We start from the raw sequence: 20,258 nt of genomic DNA on the forward strand, positions 1-20,258 counted from the left end.
TGTCAGATATATGAGCTCATGGAAAAGCATACAAATATCATTACAAATGAGAACAGCTCTAAGGCACAGTGATAAAGCTCATTTTGATAGTATGCAACCCGTACTTAGACGAAACAGGCCCAAGCACATGGCAGCAACTGTAGCCCCTGCAGCACTCACTGGTAAACCCCAGAGCTTTCCAGCAAATTCCAGAGTTCGCACAGTCTCAGTGAAGCATGAGGGGGTCTGCAAACTTAAAGCATGGGCCCCAACCTAATTTCATTGCCAACTGTTGTAATTGTGGTGGAAGTCATGAATCTAAAAGGGAGAAATGTTCAGCTTTTGGTCAACAGTGCCACAAATGCAATAAATGGAATCATTTCAAAAGGTTTTGTAAAGCAAAAGGCCCACATTCTTTTATCAAAAGGGAAAATTTTAAGAAACGTGTTGATCAGTTAGAGAGTTGCAACCCTACTCTTTATGTGGATGGTGTGTCAGTACTTCATGAAACAGTTAATGTGGTAGATTTAAGGACAAAGAATGAAGTATTTTGTACTGTTCGGATAAATGGCAAACCCACAGAGCTCAAAGTTGATACAGGTTCCAAGTGCAATGTTATTTCAGCAAAAACATTTGCTGGAGTGTGTTGTGGTGAAGGCTTGATTTGGCAAGGTGTGCGAAGGTTGTTGTTTATGGAGGTAAAGAAATTCAAGTCGAAGGTTCAGTAGTGCTTGCATGTTACTTTCATGCTGGAAGAAGCTACGATTTATTATTCTATGTGGACAAGAGGCACGTCCAGTCATTAGGGCTCAGAGACAGTTTGAAAATGGGACTGCTTTCATTTAATAAGGAAGTCCACTATGTTAGCTTAAAAGACCACTACTCTAATTTCGCCCAGTACATTTTTTCTGCCTATACTGATCTTTTCAAAGACAAAGTAGGCAGACTTCCAGTTGTGTACTCCATGAAGTTAGACCCAGAAGTCAGTCCAGTTATCAGGCCAGCATGTAAAGTTCCAATAGTCATGCAGGACAGAGTCAAAGCCGAGCTAAATAAAATGGTGCTACAAGGTGTGATTTGTCCAGTTGCAACTCCAGCTGAATGGGTATCTTCCACGGTAGTAGCTCATAAGAAAAGCTCATATCAGAATATGTATTGATCCATGAGATTTGAACAAAAAGCTAAAAAGACCTCATTATCCAATGCGCACAGTTGAAGAAGTCACAGCCTTGATGCCAAATGCCACTATTTTTTCTGTCCTAGATGCAAAGAGTTCATTTTTGCAAATTCACCTTGACAAAAAAAATCATCATTTCTCACTACGTTCAGTGCTCCATTTGGCAGGTGCAGATTTTTGAGAATGCCATTTGGGATAAATTCTGCAAGTGAAGTCTTTCAATGTCTTTCAATTTCCTAAAACTTCCTTACATATCTCTTCAAGACACCTCTAGTAGTAATAAATAAAATGACCAAACCAATACTCTTAGCTTTAATTTCAATTGCTGTCACCTCCACCTACCTCATCACCTCCTTTGAAAAACTGTACTATTTCCATTTCAATTATTCCCCAAAACAAACAGCTATACATACTCCCATACTCCATAACATTCAAACTAACATCACTTTTGTTCCCACCTATCTACTACCTAAATACCATAGATTCTCCCACATTAAATACAATAAACCCACAGTAAAGAAAGTAAAATATCTAACCAACTTTACAAATACTTCTACAATCAAACTAAGCAATCCCTCCTTAAAAGATGGTGACATCCACCCTAACCCTGGCCCTACCAATCCTGCTACCCTAATAACCCACCTAAACTACCAAACTCTTTCCTAATAGGACACCTAAATATCCGCAGTATTAAAAACAAAGTAGCCCATCTCCACGCCCTTCTAGATATTCACGGCTTTGACATCTTCTGCCTGACAGAAACTTGGTTAAAACCAGACACCAAAGACAATGAAGTCATTCCTCAAGGATATAATATATTAAGACAAGACCGAATAAAAAGCAAGGGTGGGGGAGTAGCAGTCCTATTCAAAGATGGACTTCAAATCTCCACTTTACCATACAACCCACCTCAGCATAGTAAGGCAGAAGTCCTTATTACCAGATTTCAAATTAACCAAAACAAATCTTTATATATCATTTGTATCTACCTACCACCTGGTAATAATATCAATACTATAGAGGATATTCTAAGCTGGATGTCCTCAACCTACCCTCAAGAAACAATAATACTTGGTGATTTTAATACTGACTGGAAAGCTATTAACACTGCTAATCCTACCTCCCATATCAACCTTCACAGCTTTAGTCAAACTATCACTTCCACAACTAGAATCAATAAACCAAATAAGAAAGAGAGCACCTTAGACTGGATACTTATAAATAAACAGAAACAAGCTTACAACATAGGAACTCTGCCAGATGATGTAAGCGATCATTCATTGACCTACATCCTAAGGCAAAAAAATGATATCTCTAACCCCCCAACATGTAGGATTGCACGTTCCAACAAAAGCTTTAACCCAGTACTTTTCCAAGATGAACTTAGAGCCTGTGACTGGAACCCTTTAAAAACACTACCACTTGAAGAAGCTGTTAAATACCTAAACTTTAAATTCTTATCGATCCTAGATAAGCATGTACCCAAACGGTCCATTAGAATGAAGTCTAAGCCTGCCCCCTGGCTTTCTAAAGAAACCAGACAAAAAATGTTACTTAGGAACAAGGCTTGGGCTAAATGGAGAGCTAACAAAACTATCTCAGATGAACAAACATTTAAGCATTTAAGAAATACTACTAAAAAGGCAATACTTACAGACAAAAAGAACTACTACTACTATAAGTTACAGCAAAATCACCAAAACAATCCCCAAATGTTCTGGTCTAGTATAAATAAACTCCTAAACCTAAACCTACCCCATCCCAGGCCAAACAAAACACTCCCCACCAAACTGCCAATACCTTCAATACCTTCTTCACAGAGACCATACAATCTCTAGCCAGTCAACTAGTCCCTGACAACTCAAGCTTCTCTTCCACCATACCTGGCACTCTTCCAACATTCCATCTGAAACCCATATCAACCACTCTCATCTATAAATACATCCAAAAACTTAAACCTTGTACTCCTTCTGCTGACCAGCTACCATCAGAATACCTGCAAAAAGCAGCCAAAGTAATTTCTTATCCCATTTCCATCCTCATAAATAGAACCATTAAAGAAGGAATAGTTCCAGACATCTGGAAAATCTCCCATATTATCCCCCTACACAAAGGGGGTACCTCTAATGATTATTCCAACTACCGGCCAATAGCTCTATTATCACCCCTAGCAAAGATTATGGAAAAATGCATTCACCAACAACTTTTAAACCATTTATCTCAACATAACATCATAGCAAACTGTCAGCATGGCTTTAGGCCATCCCATAGCACCACAACTGCCCTATTATCCTTTACAGATGCCATTAATAGAAATTGTAATAACAACAACCTCTCTTCTGCACTCTTTATTGACCTGTCAAAAGCATTTGACATAGTAAACCATACCCTTCTTATCAACATTCTTGAATCCCTTTCCCTTGACTGCCTGGCAATTCAATGGTTCAAGTCTTACCTTACCAATAAGCAACAGGCAGTTCTTTGGGAAAATAATATATCATCCCTTCTACCTGTCACACTCGGTGTCCCTCAGGGCTCTATTCTAGGTCCACTTCTTTTCTCACTGTTTATCAACGACCTGCATGTAGCCATTCCACAAGCCACCTGCATTCAATATGCAGATGATTCTACACTAGTATGCTCAGCAAACTCCCCAACTGATCTACATTCTCTTACTCAGAATGTTTTCAACATAGTTGAAACATGGTTCATTAAACGTTGCCTCCTGCTCAATGCCAAAAAAACTAAACTCCTTCTCTTCACACCCACCAGCAAATCCTCCCCCATAGAATTCTCTGTCATCTCCAATAATGGCACAAGTATATTACCCGATTCTACCACTAAATTGCTAGGAATTACTATTGACAATAACCTTACATTTGACAGCCACATAAATAACACCATCAAAACTGTCAATAGAAAAATAGGCTCCTTATATAGAATTAAACCTTTCCTAACACAAATAGCCAGAACTAAGATTGCACACTCCCATTTAATTTTAACTCTTGTGTATGCCTCACCAATATATACTAATCTAAAGAAAAATAATCTCATCAAACTAGCTAATTCCTATAATAACATTGCCAGATTTGCATCCGGAAATCCTTTTAGAACTCACCATTGTCTGAATCTAATGCAGCTAGGCTGGCTTGAATTTCAAAACCAATTGAAACTCTCCCAACTCACCATTTCCCACAAGATATTTTATAAACCTAACAGCACCCCTATACTTTCCAATCTCATAATCCCATACAAAAATCTAAATTCTCTTTGCTCTTCCAGCAAACTTCTTGCTAGCATAAGCAAGTCTTATAACATGGCTGGAGTTTCTCTGTTTTCCAACTCTGTGGGAAAAAACTGGAACTTACTACCTAATGACCTAACTTTAATTTCACTGCCTCTCTTTAAACAAAACCTCAAAAGGCACCTCAAATCAAACTGGCTATGCCCCTGTAGCAACCCTGATTAACCTTCTCCTTCACTACAAATATTTCTTCTCTTGAACCTCTACCTATTTCACATTCTTTGCGGTAGGACTGTAACTGGTTTACAGAATTCAACATACTGATGTAATCTATCCTGCTTAATGCTCTGAAAATCTCTATCCTGTTAATATGCTGATAGTCTACATGTATCTCACTGCATATTGAATTATCCTATACATATTGTCACCTCTACTATTGTAAATGCCTACATTACTCTAGTAATACTGCTGTAATTTATTGTATTCTAATTACTTCCTGCTTTTTGAATAATCTTCTATTGAAATCCATTCATTTATTATGTATTAATATTGATTTTTAATTTTTAACTGTTTTTTAATTATTTTTTAATTTTTAAATGTTTTTTCATTTTCAAATGTTTTTTAATTTTTAAATGTTTAAATTTTTATTTTTGTTTCACTGGAGCTTTTCTCCCCAGGCCTCTACTGAAAATGGAAATATATCCAGTTAGACTAGCCCGGTTAACAAATGTAAAATAAAATAAAAAAAAATAAAAAAAAAAATAAAATAAATGTGCAATGGAGCAAATTTTTTCTGGGTATCCATGTGCTATTATAGTAGACAACATACTAGTAGGACGTAATGGTGAAGCTGAGCATGACAGAAACCTCAGAAAATTTCTGGAAAAGGCACGTCAAGTAAATCTTAAGCTCAATCCACACAAATGCAAATTCAGGCTACAAGACGTTACTTATGTTGGTTATTTATGTATTAGTACAGGCCTACAACCAGACCCTTCAAAGCAAACAGGCATTCTTGAGATGCCAACTCCAGACAAAATTCAAGCCCTGCAATGCTTTCTTGGCATGGTCAACTACCGAGGCAGGTTCATTCCAGACTGGAGATAACTATCAGCACCGCTCAGAGAGCTAACGCATAAAGATGTATCCTGGTCCTGGTTAGAGCAACACCAAAGTGCATTTGCTGTCCTGAAACAGAGTTGCTAGTCCACCAGCTGTCAGATACTGTGATGTTTACAAGCCAGTTACACTTTCCTGTGATGCTTTAAAATTTGGTCTTTGTGCAGTCATTCTACAAGAGGATCAACCTGTTGCCTGTGCATCGAGAACTCTTACCCAAACTGAGGTGCAATATGCTCAGATCGAGAAAGATCTTTTGGCAATTGTGTTTGCATGTTCAAAGTTCTGTGATTATGTTTTTGGTAGACCTATCAAGATAGAAACAGACCACGAGCCCTTAGTCACTATCTTGAGAAAACCTATGCATTTAGCTCCAGCCTGACTGCAATGTATGATGCTGAGATTGCAAAAGTATAATTTCAATCTTGTCTACAAGAAAGGCAAACTTCTTTATCTTGCTGATACCTTATCAAGATCACCCAAAAACACCACAGAACAGGATGAGAATGAGAACTTTGATTTTGAAGTCATGGAAGTGAGAAATTTTTCTTCCACACATCTCGATGAGTTGAGAGATCACACAGCCACAGATCCAGTTTTACAGAGGCTCAACCACTTTATCAATCATGGATGGCCATTAAAGCAATCCAGATTACTTGAAGAAGTGCAACATTATTTTCCATACAGAGATGAGATTTTTGCCTGACAAAGGTATCATAATGAAAGGTCTGAAAGCGTTTGTTCCAAAGTCCTTACAACCAGAGTACATTACTATCTTGCATCGTAGTCTCCCATAAGTCGATTCTACCAAAAGAAGGGTGAGAAGGCTAGTATTTTGGCCTTCTATGTCACAAGACATTGCGAGAGCACTTTCATCTTGTTCAGCGTGTAATAGTACTAAGCCACATCAACAGAAGGAACCACTTCAGCTAAACCAGATTCCAAAACTACCTTGGTCGACATTAGCCACTGACATCTTCGTGTGGAATGGTGCACGTTATTTGGTGTTAGTAGACTCTTACTCCAATTGGTTCGAGATTGACTTATTTCCTAACCCAGCATCCAATATTGTCATTACTAAGATGAAGGGTCATTTTGCAGTACATGGTAGTCCGCACAAAGTTATTTCTGACAATGGCATGCAGTTTACAAGCCAATAGTTCAAATGATTTGCTGAAGAATGAGACTTTACTCATGTCATGCATAGCCTTGAGTACCCGCAGTCAAATGGTTTGGCAGAACGTGCAGTTCTGCAAAAAAAGAGTTCTAAGTTTGTTTCCTGCCTTTCCTGTAACTAGTCTAGTCCAGATACAGATTTGCTGTATCCAGGACTGTTTGTAAGCTTCTGAGCCCCTCAAGCCTTTCTGTGTAGGAGGGAAGCCTTTTAGCTTATCAGTGGGAGTGTAAGCACTAGCTAACCATTCTTCCACAAGAGGAGTGGTTTCTGGCCCAGAAATTGTAGTTTATAGGTGGTTTGGGCAGTTTTTCCATCCCTTTCAACTTTCTGGTTTAAAAGCCTGCATTTGCACTTGTTTCCTGCCTTTCCTGTAACTAGTCTAGTCCCAATACAGATTTACTATATTTGGGACTGTTTGTAAGCTTCTGAGCCCCCCGTCAAGCCTTTCTGTGTTGGAGGGAAGCCTTCTAGCTTATTAGTGGGAATGGTAAGCACTAGGTAGCCTATCTACTACAAGGGAAGTGGCTTCTGGCCCAGAAATTGTAGTGTATTGGCTGTTTGGGCAGTTTTTCCATCCCTTTCAACTTTCTGGTTTAAAAGCCTGCATTTACATGGGTTTATGCTTGTTTAAGCTCTGCCTAGCATATACTATTACTGGTGCCAGAAAGTCTGCTCTTCAGTTTTTCCCTTGAATCTTGCTAGTTCTTTCTGTCTTGCACTTCAAATAGCTTAATTGCTTTGCACTTCAACATGTTTTTGTAGCAATTATTGTAGCACATTTAAGTGCCATCAGCACTAGTTGCTCTTCACAGAAATAGCTCCAGTACTTAGTAGTTATAACCACCCCTCCTGGCTCATGCCCAGGCAGTTCCCTGTGCTTTCTCCTATTAAACTGGTGCACTTGGGCATTCTGAGGCAGTGTAGCAACTGCCTCATGTACACAGACAACCCATGCCTCTTACCTCCCAACACTCAGACTTGTGAGAGATGCACTTATATCACCAAACTGGTAGCTACGCACTCTCCGGCCAAAACCAGACTAGCTTGTCAAGAGGAGAAGGCCAACACCTGCACCACACCACAAGGAACACATAGCCCTCCAGAAAACCCACCATCACATCTCTCACATAAAAACACAAACCACAAACCCACCTTCGTAGAGACTCTCAGTAGAAATTTACCCAAACAGCAGAGACGACCAAGACAGAAACACACTTGACCATCAAAACACAGCACAAACCACAGGACACATAGCTCACCTCCACAGTGTGCCCCTCAACCTAAGGTGACTCAATAGTGAGGCACACAGATGTCCCACTCACTAGGTTGAATAAGGAGAAGGTAACAGTCAGCTGTCTATCAGGTGCCAGAATCCGACACATAACACATGTACTCAGGTCACTCCACAACAGGTACAAGTGTGACTGTGTCATTGTCCATGTGGGTGTGAATGACCTGAGATGCACCTCCCTGGAGTACATGAAAAGAGACATGGTGGAGCTCTCGGATTATGGGGCCCAGGCAGGTATGACCCTAGCCCTGAGCAGTATCCTACCGTCAACCAGAATTATAGTGTAGTAGAAACAAAAAATTATTGACTTCAACAATTGATTAAGTTTCTGGTGTCATTCTAAGGGGGGTCCAGTATCTTTCTGCTTGGGATGATATGATTGACAGACCTTGATGCTTTGCCAGGGATGGCCTGCATCTGTCACCCCTGGGTTTCTGGGTACTGGCTAAAGCTCTTGCCACCGCTATAGTGCTTTTTTAGGCGGTGTTCCAAAGACCAAATTACCACCGTAACAGCTATAAATAAGTGCAATCTGAGGATCATGCTGCTCAATGCTAGAAGTCTAAATCTCAAGATGCCCTTGCTTAAAGCACTCCTCAAAATGGAGAACATTGACATCTGTGCTTTAACGGAGACCTGGTTGAAAGTGGCAGAAAACACCCCTGCGCTACCAGACTATAACTCATTCCACATCTTTCGGCCCTGAAACATGTACCGTAGCTCCAAAGGTGGTGGTGTCATCATATTCATAAAGAATATGCACACCTCCAGTCCATACTAGTAGCCCAGCATAACACATCTGAGATACGTCAGGTACAACTAACACTGGGTAGGATGGCGATCCAGGTTATAGCCTGCTATAGGTCCCCAACCATGTCCCTAGACTCTCACTCCACGTTCCTAAGCACCCTGGAATCTATCAAGGTCCAACCTAACACTCTCATACTAGGAGACTTCAACTACCCCTCCATCAGCTGGGAGAACTACTCAAGCACCAACACACTGGCCCAGTGCTTCCTAGAATTCATTAGTTCCAGTGCTCTGGACCAGCTCATTCTGACCCCCACTAGAGGAAGCAACATCCTTGACCTGGTTATTACTGACATGGGCGACCATTGCTCTACACTAGTAGTCAATCCCTCCCTGGTCAGATCTGATCATAAACTAATCAACATGAAATCCACCCCCACCCCCCACCCCCTCAAAGGTAACCACCTTGAAAAACTTCTCCAAAGCTGACTTGGGGCTCCTAAAAACAGAGGTGAATAACTTCATGGCACCAACACCAATGGAAAATAGTTGCATGACTGCAGAATCATACACCAATGCACTGTAAGAACATGTACATAAATGCATGGAACTAGCCATACCCAACAGAACCAAGACACTCTCCTCCAAAAAAGGAAGCCAGTCTGGTGGTCACCTGCCATTAATAAATTCTACAACAGAAGGAAGAAACTGTTGCAGAAAAAGGTGAAGTCCCAAGACTGGAAAAACTCCCTTATTAGCCTCAACAAAAAGTTGAGATCCCTCATCAAATCCTCTAAAACCAGCTATGAAGGCAGAATTGCGGCAGACACTAAAAACAATCACAAAGTCTTCTATAGTTATATCAGGAACATCCACGGCAATATCCAGATTTTCTCTGAGTTACTGCCCAATGGTACCTCCTATAATGAGCCAACAGATATTGCCAACATACTGGCCAACAGATTCAGTGCCAACTTTACTCCTCTCTCCCCCAAAGGACTAATCACACTACCAGAAGAATGCCAGGTATCCAACATTACTGCAGCACAGGTTAAAGCTGCATTGTCCAAGGCCAAGAATACAACTTCCATGGGACCCGATAATATCTCTGGCTGTGTTCTACATGAACTACACTGCGAACTGGCACCACATCTGTGTGCCCTGTTCAGTCACAGCCTCACCTCAGGCTTTGTCCCTACCGAATGATGCACTGCCACTGTCATCCCTCTCCATAAAGGGGGAGCAACTATAGACCGTGGGAATTATCGCCCCATTAGCCTGATGAGTCTGATATGTAAAGCTATGGAGCACATCATCATGGACCTGATTAACATAGATATAGGAAATCTCCAGGCAAAACAGCGAAGCGGCTGTTCAGCGAATTCTTTCCCTGGGAAAGAAGTCACTTGACCGCTTTGTTGTTTTGCCGTGTTCTGAAGTGTAGTGTGGTCCCTTGTCTGGTATAGCTCCCAAGCATGATTGTGCAACAGTTACTGACCTTAGAGTTAGGGTGCGGGTTAATGTAAGTGCATATGTATGAAAGTGTTTACTGTTTTATATTTTGTGTTAGATGTATGGTTGAGTTACGTGTGTATGTGTTTTCAGCTGTTTACTTTTATTTTGGGGGGGTAGAGTTAGGGTTAAGGTAAGTCTGTATGTGTTTGGAGCTGTTTATGTAAATGTGCGAGAGTTACTGACTTTAGGGTTAGGGTGCAGGTTAAGGTAAGTGCATATGGTTTAAAATGTTTACTGTTTTTTTTTTTCGTTAAATTTATGGTTGGGTTATGTTCATATGTGTATTTAGTTGTTTACTGTTTTTTGGGGGGGTATAATTAGGATTGGGTATGTGTGTATGTGTTTGGAAGTGTGTAATGTTTTTTTTTTTTGTGGGGGTTGGAACAGCGATTTCTTTCCCTAGGTAAGAAATTTCTGTTCTGTGGATTTGACATTTTCAGCTTTCGCTGAAAATGTGTGGATGTAACATCATTCGCTGTTTTTAGCGTTCAGTGTTGCAATATAGACCCATAACAGGCTGCTTATCAGATAGCCTTAGTAATCACTCCCCAACATTCCTACTCAAAAAATAGCTATACCAAGCTAAACCTGTCATCTGCCGTCAAATACGCAAAAAACTAAACTTTAACCCACTCACATTCATCTCATCCCTCAAAGAATGTAACTGGCATCCTCTAAAGTACCTCAGACTTGATGATGCAGTTGAATTTTTTAATACTACCTTCCTGAGGATCCTTAATTACCACGCCCCCATAAGACTTTCCAGAACCAAAGCACAACCTCCCCATGGCTACAGAAAACCACTAAGTCAGAAATGGAAAACAGGGATAAAGCCTGGAAGCACTGGTGCAAAACCAAAACCCCTTCAACATAGACAGCAATTCCTAGAACTACACTATTGAGTCAAAAAGCTAATAAAACAGGACAAATTCCAATACTACCAGTCTGTCCTAGACTCCTCCCAACACAACCCCAAACAATTCTGGTCCTCCATAAACTCCATCCTCCACCCAGGTAAAGTCAGTACCCCTCCTCCTAACATCCCTCACTCCTCAGAAAATATTGCTACCTCATTCAACACGCACTTCACACAAACCATACTGTCACTAGCTAAACAACACAACCCCCCTCCCCTCCAACTCACACCTTCAACTAGTAATCTCCCCACTGCCTTCTCATTTTCTCCTGTACATACCTCCAACATAAAAAAACTCTTAACTTAACTTAAGCCCACCAAATTAACAGCAGACAACCTCCCAAGTGAATACCTACAAATCACAGCTAATGATCTGGCCTACACAGTATCCATCTTGATTAACCGATCTCTGTCAGAAAGTTACGTTCCCACACTATGGAAAGTATCACATGTAATTCCCCTCCACAAAGGTGGCCCCTCCACAGAACTAACCAATTACCGCCCCATAGCTATTCTCTCTCCACTCTCCAAAATACTAGAGAGATACATTCACTCTCGGGTCTCAGATTACCTCCTTACTAAGAACCTCCTTTCCAATACTCAGCATGGTTTCCAACCAAACCATAGTGCCACCACTGCCTTACATTCCTGTACTAACACTATCCTTCAGCATAAAAACAATGGTTATCTCTCCTCTGCTACTTTCCTAGACCTATCTAAAGCATTTGACATGGTCCCACACAAGCAACTCATCTCTGTCCTCAATTCCCTATCCTTCTCACAATCAGTCACCAACTGATTTCAGAGTTACCTGTCTGACCGCCAACAGTCCGTTGTATGGCAGAATGACATATCTCCCCAACTACCTGTCTCCATAGGGGTTCCCCAAGGATCCATCCTTGGACCCCTACTCTTCTCTATTTTCACTAATAATCTAGCTTCTGCCACCAAACATGGCACACTCATACAATACACAGATGACTCAACCATCGTCTGCTCAGCCCAGTCCTACCCAAACTGCAAAAAGTCACACAGGAAGCCTTTTCCTCTGTTGAGACTTGGTTATCCAATACCCAATTAATACTCAAGCCAAACAAAACTAAACTACTCATCTTCCAACCCACAAAACATACTCAAAACAACTCTCACTTTAACATCACAGCAAAAGACAACACCACTATATACCCAACAGAACACACTACATTGCTAGGTGTGGAAATAGACAATAAACTAAAATTTGACATTCACATGTCCATGACCATAAAGTAAGTCCACAAAAAACTAGGATCATTATAAAGAAATAAGCAACTTCTCACCAAAGCAGCAAAGATTTCAATAGCAAATTCCCACCTTATCTCCACCCTACTTTATGCCTGTCCAATATATACCAACCTAAGGCAATGCGATCTAAACAAGCTAGAGACCTGCTACAACAAAATCGCCAAATTCACCACAGGGGCATCCTACCGTAGTCACCACTGTCCCTCACTTGCTGAACTGGACTGGCTTGAACTCCCTCACCTCCTTCAATGGTATCAACTCTCACTCGCCCACAAACTAGTAAACCATCCATTAAATGTCCCATCCCTCCAGAATCTACTCCAACCCTATCGCACCACCAGAACACTAAGATCCAGCAACAAAAATCACTTGTAGGTCAATAAAGCCAATAAGTCTGCTGGTGAAGCACTATTCTCTTGCGCCATAGCCAAATTATGAAACTCCATCCCACCCACAATTACCTCCGTACCATCATGCACCCACTTCAAAACTTAACTAAAAGTGCAGCTAAAAACATGCTGGCTATCCCTTTGCAACTCCCACTCTAATATCACCCACCCTATCCACCCACTACCTTTCTTTCCACCCCACTAACTATCTTGATTATAGCAAGCTCGGATTCTCCTAAGCCTACTACTTATTATACAACAGGAACTTCTTATTGTAACAATTGTTAATGTCTGTTATGTACTTCGCAGATGATAAAGATTCTAGTTGTCTACTGATGTACTAAGTTCTTCATCTGTAACTGTTTGTAATTGTTAATTGCTATGTTAACCAAATTGTTAATTGCTATGTAAATCCAATGTAACTACTGTCTGTATATTTTAACTGTGGAGCTTTTCTCCCCTCTCTCCGGGCCTTCGCTGAAAATGGACCTACGTCCAGTCGGACACTCCCGGTCAACAAATGTAAATAAATAAATAAATAAAATCCTGCATGTTGCCTTTTCAGTTGCACAGCCCCCCCCCCGTCTTTCTCACTATCCCTCCCAAATTACTTTCTCCCTTTGTTGCTCCAGACCCCTTTTTCTCATCCTTTCTGTTCTCTTCCTACAAAACCTCTCCCCTGCAATCCCTTCAGTCCCGTATACCTCTTCTCCTGCTTCATCATTTTTGGGCACCCTTTCCTTGCCTTATTTCGCAACGTTATCCTCTGTCCTGATTTCTATCTGCCAATCTCTGCTCTACTCCAACATATCTACCTCTGTCCTTTTTCTTTCCATCCTTCTCTACCTACCCCTTTCTCGTTTGCCCCAATCTGGTCCCTCCCTGCTTTCTCTACAGGCCAGCCTAATCTCTTTTTTCTCCTGTCTTGTTTAGTGTGTGCTGTCCTCCTTACTTCCCGATGTCTGGCTTTCATTTTCACTACCCCTTTAACACTCCAGTTCTCATACAATCTTCTTTTGCTCCCTCACCTCCCACTCCAGTCTCCCTAACCTCCCACATTAATACCCCCACACATCCCTCAGGCATGATGCAAGACCCCCACTTAGCACAGTTTATTTTATTTATAATTTGCTAACCAGTTACATGGACTGTTCCATAGACCCTGTACACCAAAAGAACAAGGGCAAAAGGCTATATGTATATATATGGGTCTACTTTGACCCTTTGAAATTACACATAATCGATTCTCACTTACCCATTCTGTTCCCACTTGTTCGAAACTACATTAATCCAAAAGCACAGACTACGGAAATCCTTTCCCTTGGAAAGGAACCACCTGGCCACCATGATGAACTTTGCCCTTTCTTCAATGTAATGCGATCTTGGAGTTGGAATATATATATATATATATATATATATATATATATATAGATATAGATATATATATATATATATATATATATATATATATATATATATATATATATATATGTGTGTGCAATGCAGTGTATGAAGTTAACTAGTGCTTTGGAATGCTCATAGAAAACCCATATAGAAATGGGGACAACATGCAGATGTCACCTAGATTAAGTCAGGATTGAACTCTGAACCATGGAGGTGTGAGACTGAGATCTTACTAGTATATCACTGTGCTGCTCCAACACCCTCTCCACTCCTCTCCTTCAAAGTCTCACTCCATGGTTTGATCAGCTTGGAATTACTTGGAATTACATGTCTGTCTATCTGACGGCGTCGGTTTACTGGCAGCGTGACAGATGCTTATAATTCTGTTTAACCAGTGAGCTCCACCTGACATAAACTTGTAAGGCTTCTTTAATAGTAATCTGCACCTCCAACAAGCAGATTTTGGTGCAATAATAGCACCCAGGTCAGTGCTGGGCCTGCCTTGGAGTGAGCAGCTGATAGGTGTGAACAGGGCAGGAGGGGCAGGAGGCTGGGTGATGTTTAAACAGTATAATGGCAACACAAATCAAGATTAATTAAGGTAAAAACATAAAGTGCAGGACAGAATGGGGTGTGTTGGGGGGTCCAACAACAAGTCTGTCTTCAAAATGCAGTCATACAATGCAGACTGTTTACTGTTCAAAAACATAAATATTAAACTGTCCATACAAGTTTGCATTTATGCTGGCAAAACTGAATTACCAAAAGAAAGCAGATAAGATACAAGAAAACAAAACAGAAGCCACTGTGACTACAAAAGTAAATAAATATGTAAATAAATAAAAATAAAATATTAGTGCTGCTATTTTCCCTGGACTGCTAAACACAGAAGCTAAAAGCAACAAGCAGATGGTAATTACAAAATCTCCAGTGACAAAAATGCAAAAAAGTGACTAATTTCAAAAGACACCTGGTCAACTGTAATCAGCAGAAAATCCATTAACTGAAACACAATACAAGCATTCTCATATACAAATACTCCCAAAACAAAAACAACCTAGTATGTTTACAAGAAAAATGGCAGTAAGTGTTGTCCAAGCAACATCATGGCATCCCTAGACAACGCAGTTAGTGAGACTAGACAAAACAGACAAGGAAGTTCCCTTGTACAATCACATCATTGGAAAAGATATTTTTTTTGTTTAATAGAACCATATCATATTTCTGTGTGAGTAGTACAGGTTTAACTATGGCTGTCTTTGTCTGGCCATGACTGGGAACCACACCAGCCATGGATAAACGCTGTATCACCTACACATGAATGTGATATACTGCTTAAATAAACTTTTAAGAAGTTCATTTTTAAGGACACTGTGCACTGCATTCCTCTCTGTACTTCTCAGGTATTTAAATATCTAACAAATCACATGCAAACTTTAAAAAAAAAAAAAGAAAATTAAAATATGGTTTGCTTTTCTAAATTAGCCTATTTCCTCAAAAGGTAAGACAATTGATTTGTAATTAGCACTAAAGTAAATATGAAATAAAAACATACTCAACAAAAAGGGGGCTGAGGAAGTAATAGCAACAGATATATCCTTAAATAATAAATTGTTAGAAAACAGTGCTGACTTAATGCAGGACTGTCTATTGCAGTCAAGAAAGGCAAACCCTTGCCTAGCAATGGCTTATCTAGACAAGATCAATAAAGGTCGTTGTTTCTTTCGGCTTTTCCGGGTTAGGGGTCGCCACAGGGGAACTCCGGTCCGCTAATGATTGGTAGTTGATTTTTACTTGCCGAGTTACCAGCCCTGACGCACAACCTTCAATGAAGGTATGCCCATTCACACGCATGTCTCCATGCAGAAGACGCTCTAGCTGAGAATCGAACCGGACAGCGTCTTACTGTGAAGCGACAACGCTACCGCAGCACCACCACCGCGGGTGCAAGATCAATAAAGGTAACTAACCTAATTCTAAGGTCAATAGCCACAACTGAAACAAGAAATAAAAAGTAAATTAGAAAAAGCAACCTTATTGTGTGTGGAAGTTTATTTCTCTAAATAAGCTTTATTTCTCAGTGATAAAGCATATATAGAGCTTTCTGAAAGAGTTACAGATACCTTGTATAATTAGTTTTGTGAATTTACCATGGTTATGAAGTAAATCATCTGGAGAAGGTTATAGCTTTTTCTAGTGTATTTTTCTGGTAATTTGTGTTAACATAATTGGTAAGCATTTCTTCTCTAAAAGGTTAACACAGTGATACCACTGTGTTTAGCGGACGATCATGGGAGATGCATGTTTAGTAAGAGATTTTTGAGACACTTTTTGGAATGTACATAGCACCTTTGTACTGTCCCATATATGAACAAACTCACTATGATAAGTATTACAATTGCATTATGTCTATGTGTTTAAAACAGTTGGCTTAGTAAGAGCTCTGGGTATGGCTGTGGTCTGTCTACATTGCTTTTTCATATGTCTTGTATGGGCATGAAACGCGTGCTGCTGATTACAGCTACTGAGGAATATTTTTAGAATTTTCATCTGGTAAAGATGCTTCATTCTGATCAATGTAAGAACTTGTCTTTTCCCTTGAAGTCAGGAAAGCTGAACGAGTATTATTCATGTAAAATGCCACAAAATCTGTTCTATACAGAATTAAAAAACAAAGTTGAGTATGTGAATTTTCTTGTCTGGGAGTCTGTCTGAGACATATCCAATGCATCTCTTATATCACTCAAAGCGAAAGAAGACGTGTGCAGGATTCAGGTATTTTTGTTCCTTTCTAGAATGGACGGGCAGCATTTTTTTGTAAAATATAGTTTTGTTGACATTGGCTCCCAGGGAAGCATGTCTTCCATAAGCCTGTGTTTCCAGTAAAATAAATATATTCAGTGAAATAAATGTATCATTTGTGTATCTTTGTAAGTAATTCAGCAAAGTGTTCTTGCTCATTTAGGACAAGATCCAGAATCTCAAAGGTTAAGAACCATGAAAAATATTGCTGACCTGCGCCAGAATTTGGAGGAAGCCATGTCTAATTTAAGGGGAACTCAAATCACCCACAGGTAATAATGTGTCTCCAAATAGTAATTGTCTTGTAAAGGCATGGTTCTGAGCATTGGCCTTGTACCTCATTTTAAATGGATAAGAGATACCCCATTTTCCTTTAAGCAGTTTGTTGGTGTATGTAGTTTCGATATGTGATATATGTACCTTTTTAAATTTATTTTGGTAACTGGGTATGTGGACTGTTCCAAGAATCCTTTTTCACCCAACACAAGAGCTGAAAAGTAACAGAGCATAATAAACTAAGTAACAGAAGCAGTCCTTAGAATTTTAAGAATTAATACCCCGTGAATGTTGGGAACCACATCATTCTGAAAAGTAGTACCCTGTCAATGTAGAGACCGTCAGAATTCTGGGAACTAGTACCCTGTCAATATAAGGAACCTCAGAATTCTGCAAACTAGTACCCTGTCAATATAGGCACCCTCAGAATTCTGCAAACTAGTATCCTGTCAATGGGGATGTGAGTCTTCCTTATATCCAAAAGATGGAATGAGCATCTTGCATATTTAAATTGGGGAAATATTTTTTAGCTCATTAATAATCAGCTATTTCCATTAAAATTTTCTGGATGAGAAATGATCATTTATCTGCCAAAAATTCACAGAACATACTTATGAGAAAGAAATCCATTATTTATTTCTTTATTTGGCATTTGTTTACCGGGAAAGTCGGTATGGGTCAAGAGAACCCATTTTCAGCAGAGACCCAGGGAGAAAAGGTCCAACTTACAGAAGCAGTTATTTATTTATAAAATATTACATCTTTGTCTAGAACATACATCCAAGCATTTTAACCTTGCATACAGGGTTACAGATTTAAGTATCCATGTAGAAACATATAATACATTTTTTCTTCATTAGACATAGATAAAAAAGTATATTACATTGTTACATAGGATAAAACATGTTATTCTTTGGTTCTTCCTTATATTTAGCGATAGGGATTTGTTGTTGAGCAGCCATTACATTACAATAGAAGAGAGAAAGTATTGTGTAGAGATGTGAGGAGAGAAAGGAAATGCGATTAGCTGAAAGGTCTGAAGTATCGATAGGGTTTTGGTAGTACTGTTAGTCAGGGGGTAGCAAAGTAAACACTAGGTTAGCCAAGAGCAGATTAGCTAGAGGAGGCAGTGTTGAGTTAAAGTTAGTTAGGAGTTGAGCCTGAGCATAGTCATGTATTATTGAGATGTTGTTTTAGAGAGGATTTGAAGGCTTCCAGTTTAGTAATTGTTCTTGTGGATAGGGGGAAAGAGTTCCAGACTTTAGCTACAGAGTAATAATATAAGCTTTGTTTTGGTGCTTTTGATGGATAGGAAATAGCGAGGAGTTTTTTGTCTTCAGACCCTGAGGTTCTGTTGGGGGTGTAAGGATTCACTATGTGACTCAGGGATGGACATGCTAAAGGTTTATAAATGATGTTGTGTAAGGTTAAGAGCTGGACATAATGGAGGTAATTAGGTAGTTCAGGCCATTGTAACATATGTAATACTCTACAAAGATGCGTGTTGGTCTTTGAGTTTGTGGCAAACTTGGCAAGTTTATTGCAGCAGCATTCTATTTTGGATCTGATAGTGGACTGTAGGTTAGTGAGAACTGAGGCACCATGTAGTAATGAGGGGATGAGGAAGGTTTTAGTGAGAGTGACTTTGGTCAATGTATTCAGGAAATGTTCATTCCTGTAGAGGAGATCTAGTTTCTGGTGGGTTTTCTTGATGTTATGTTCGATGTGGAGATCAAACTTAAGTTGATTGTCGATGATGACACCTAGAAATTTTGTTTTACATTCCTTTACATCTGTGGATTTGTGCATTAACTTTTCACTACGTTGTTTCTTCCTTTCTGGAGTTCATTTGCCACTTAATAGGTGGATAGTTATGATTTTACTAAGTTTGTTTTTGTATTGATCCACCTATTCCCTGCCTGGTTACCAGTTACTTGTGCTTTAATATTTTTTGTGGGGGGACTGTTTCAATAACAGTGTTGTCCTCAGAATTAATTTTGAATTAATATATATCAAGAGAGTGATTTGTTGGCATAGGGTTGAAGAAGAGTTGAGAGTTAGTGAGACAGGTTTCAGTGGAGGTTAGTTTGTTGTGTGATGGAGTGCAGTTGAGGGATTGTAGGAGAGGTGCGGATGATAGTGGAGTCGTCTGCATATTGTTTGAGTGCTCCTAGGGACAAGGAGGTGTACAGGTTGTTTGTACAAATATTAAAGAGTAACAGACCAAGGATGGAACCCTGTGGGACTTCATGGGCACGTGAAGAAAGGGAGAGATGGTATTTAACCATTTTACAGCTTGTTGTCTTTTGTCTAGGTAGCTATGGAACCACTGTAAAGAGAGAAGTGTAAGTCCTAGTTTGGAGAGCCTGTCGAAAAGCATAATGTGAAACACTGTGTTGAAAGCTTTTGGTAGGTCAGGAAATAATGTTGTTACAAAGTTACCTGCATCTGTAGCCCTATTGACAGTGTCAGTGAAGAACAGGGGGGATGTGGTAGTGCTGTGGCCTGGATGGAAGCCATGTTGGGTATGGGTAAGTAGATAATTTTGAAGTAAGTATTGCATAAGCTGTTGGTGAATGCATTTTTCCAGTAATTTAGAGATGGGAGATAGAATGGCTATAGGTCGGAAGTTAGATCAGTAGAGCTTCCCCTTTTGTGGATATGTCTTTTGATAAGAATACTGATTAGTGAGCAGTGGAGTCAGTAGCTAATTTAAGGTACTCTGGTGGGAGTTTATCTGCTAAGGTAAAACAAGGTTTAAGTTTTAGTAACAGTTTTTTATGAGACTTGTAGGGATGGGTTGAAAGGAGAAATTGGCTGAGTTACTGAATGGGGATTTAGGTGATCATTTTGGTGAAGGTCAGGGAGTAAGGATGAGGCAGGATCGATGATAGTTGTGGAAGAAAAGGAGTTAGGGCTGGTATTGGGGGAATTTGAG

At 39.8% G+C, this 20,258-nt stretch overlaps 1 protein-coding gene across 1 annotated transcript in view; it reads left to right on the forward strand.

Annotated features, from left to right (window-relative positions):
* LOC122810494 (neuron navigator 2-like) overlaps nt 1-20,258 on the forward strand; it is a 2,968,645-nt gene that overhangs the window by 983,075 nt on the left and 1,965,312 nt on the right. The window contains exon 14 of the mRNA XM_044082075.1: nt 17,208-17,316. Coding sequence (XP_043938010.1) covers nt 17,208-17,316 — 109 coding nt within the window. The remainder of the gene's footprint in view (nt 1-17,207; nt 17,317-20,258) is intronic.

This window comes from Protopterus annectens, chromosome 9.part0, assembly GCF_019279795.1.
Source record: "Protopterus annectens isolate FY-2018-M chromosome 9.part0, PAN1.0, whole genome shotgun sequence".
NCBI classification, from domain to species: domain Eukaryota; kingdom Metazoa; phylum Chordata; order Ceratodontiformes; family Protopteridae; genus Protopterus; species Protopterus annectens.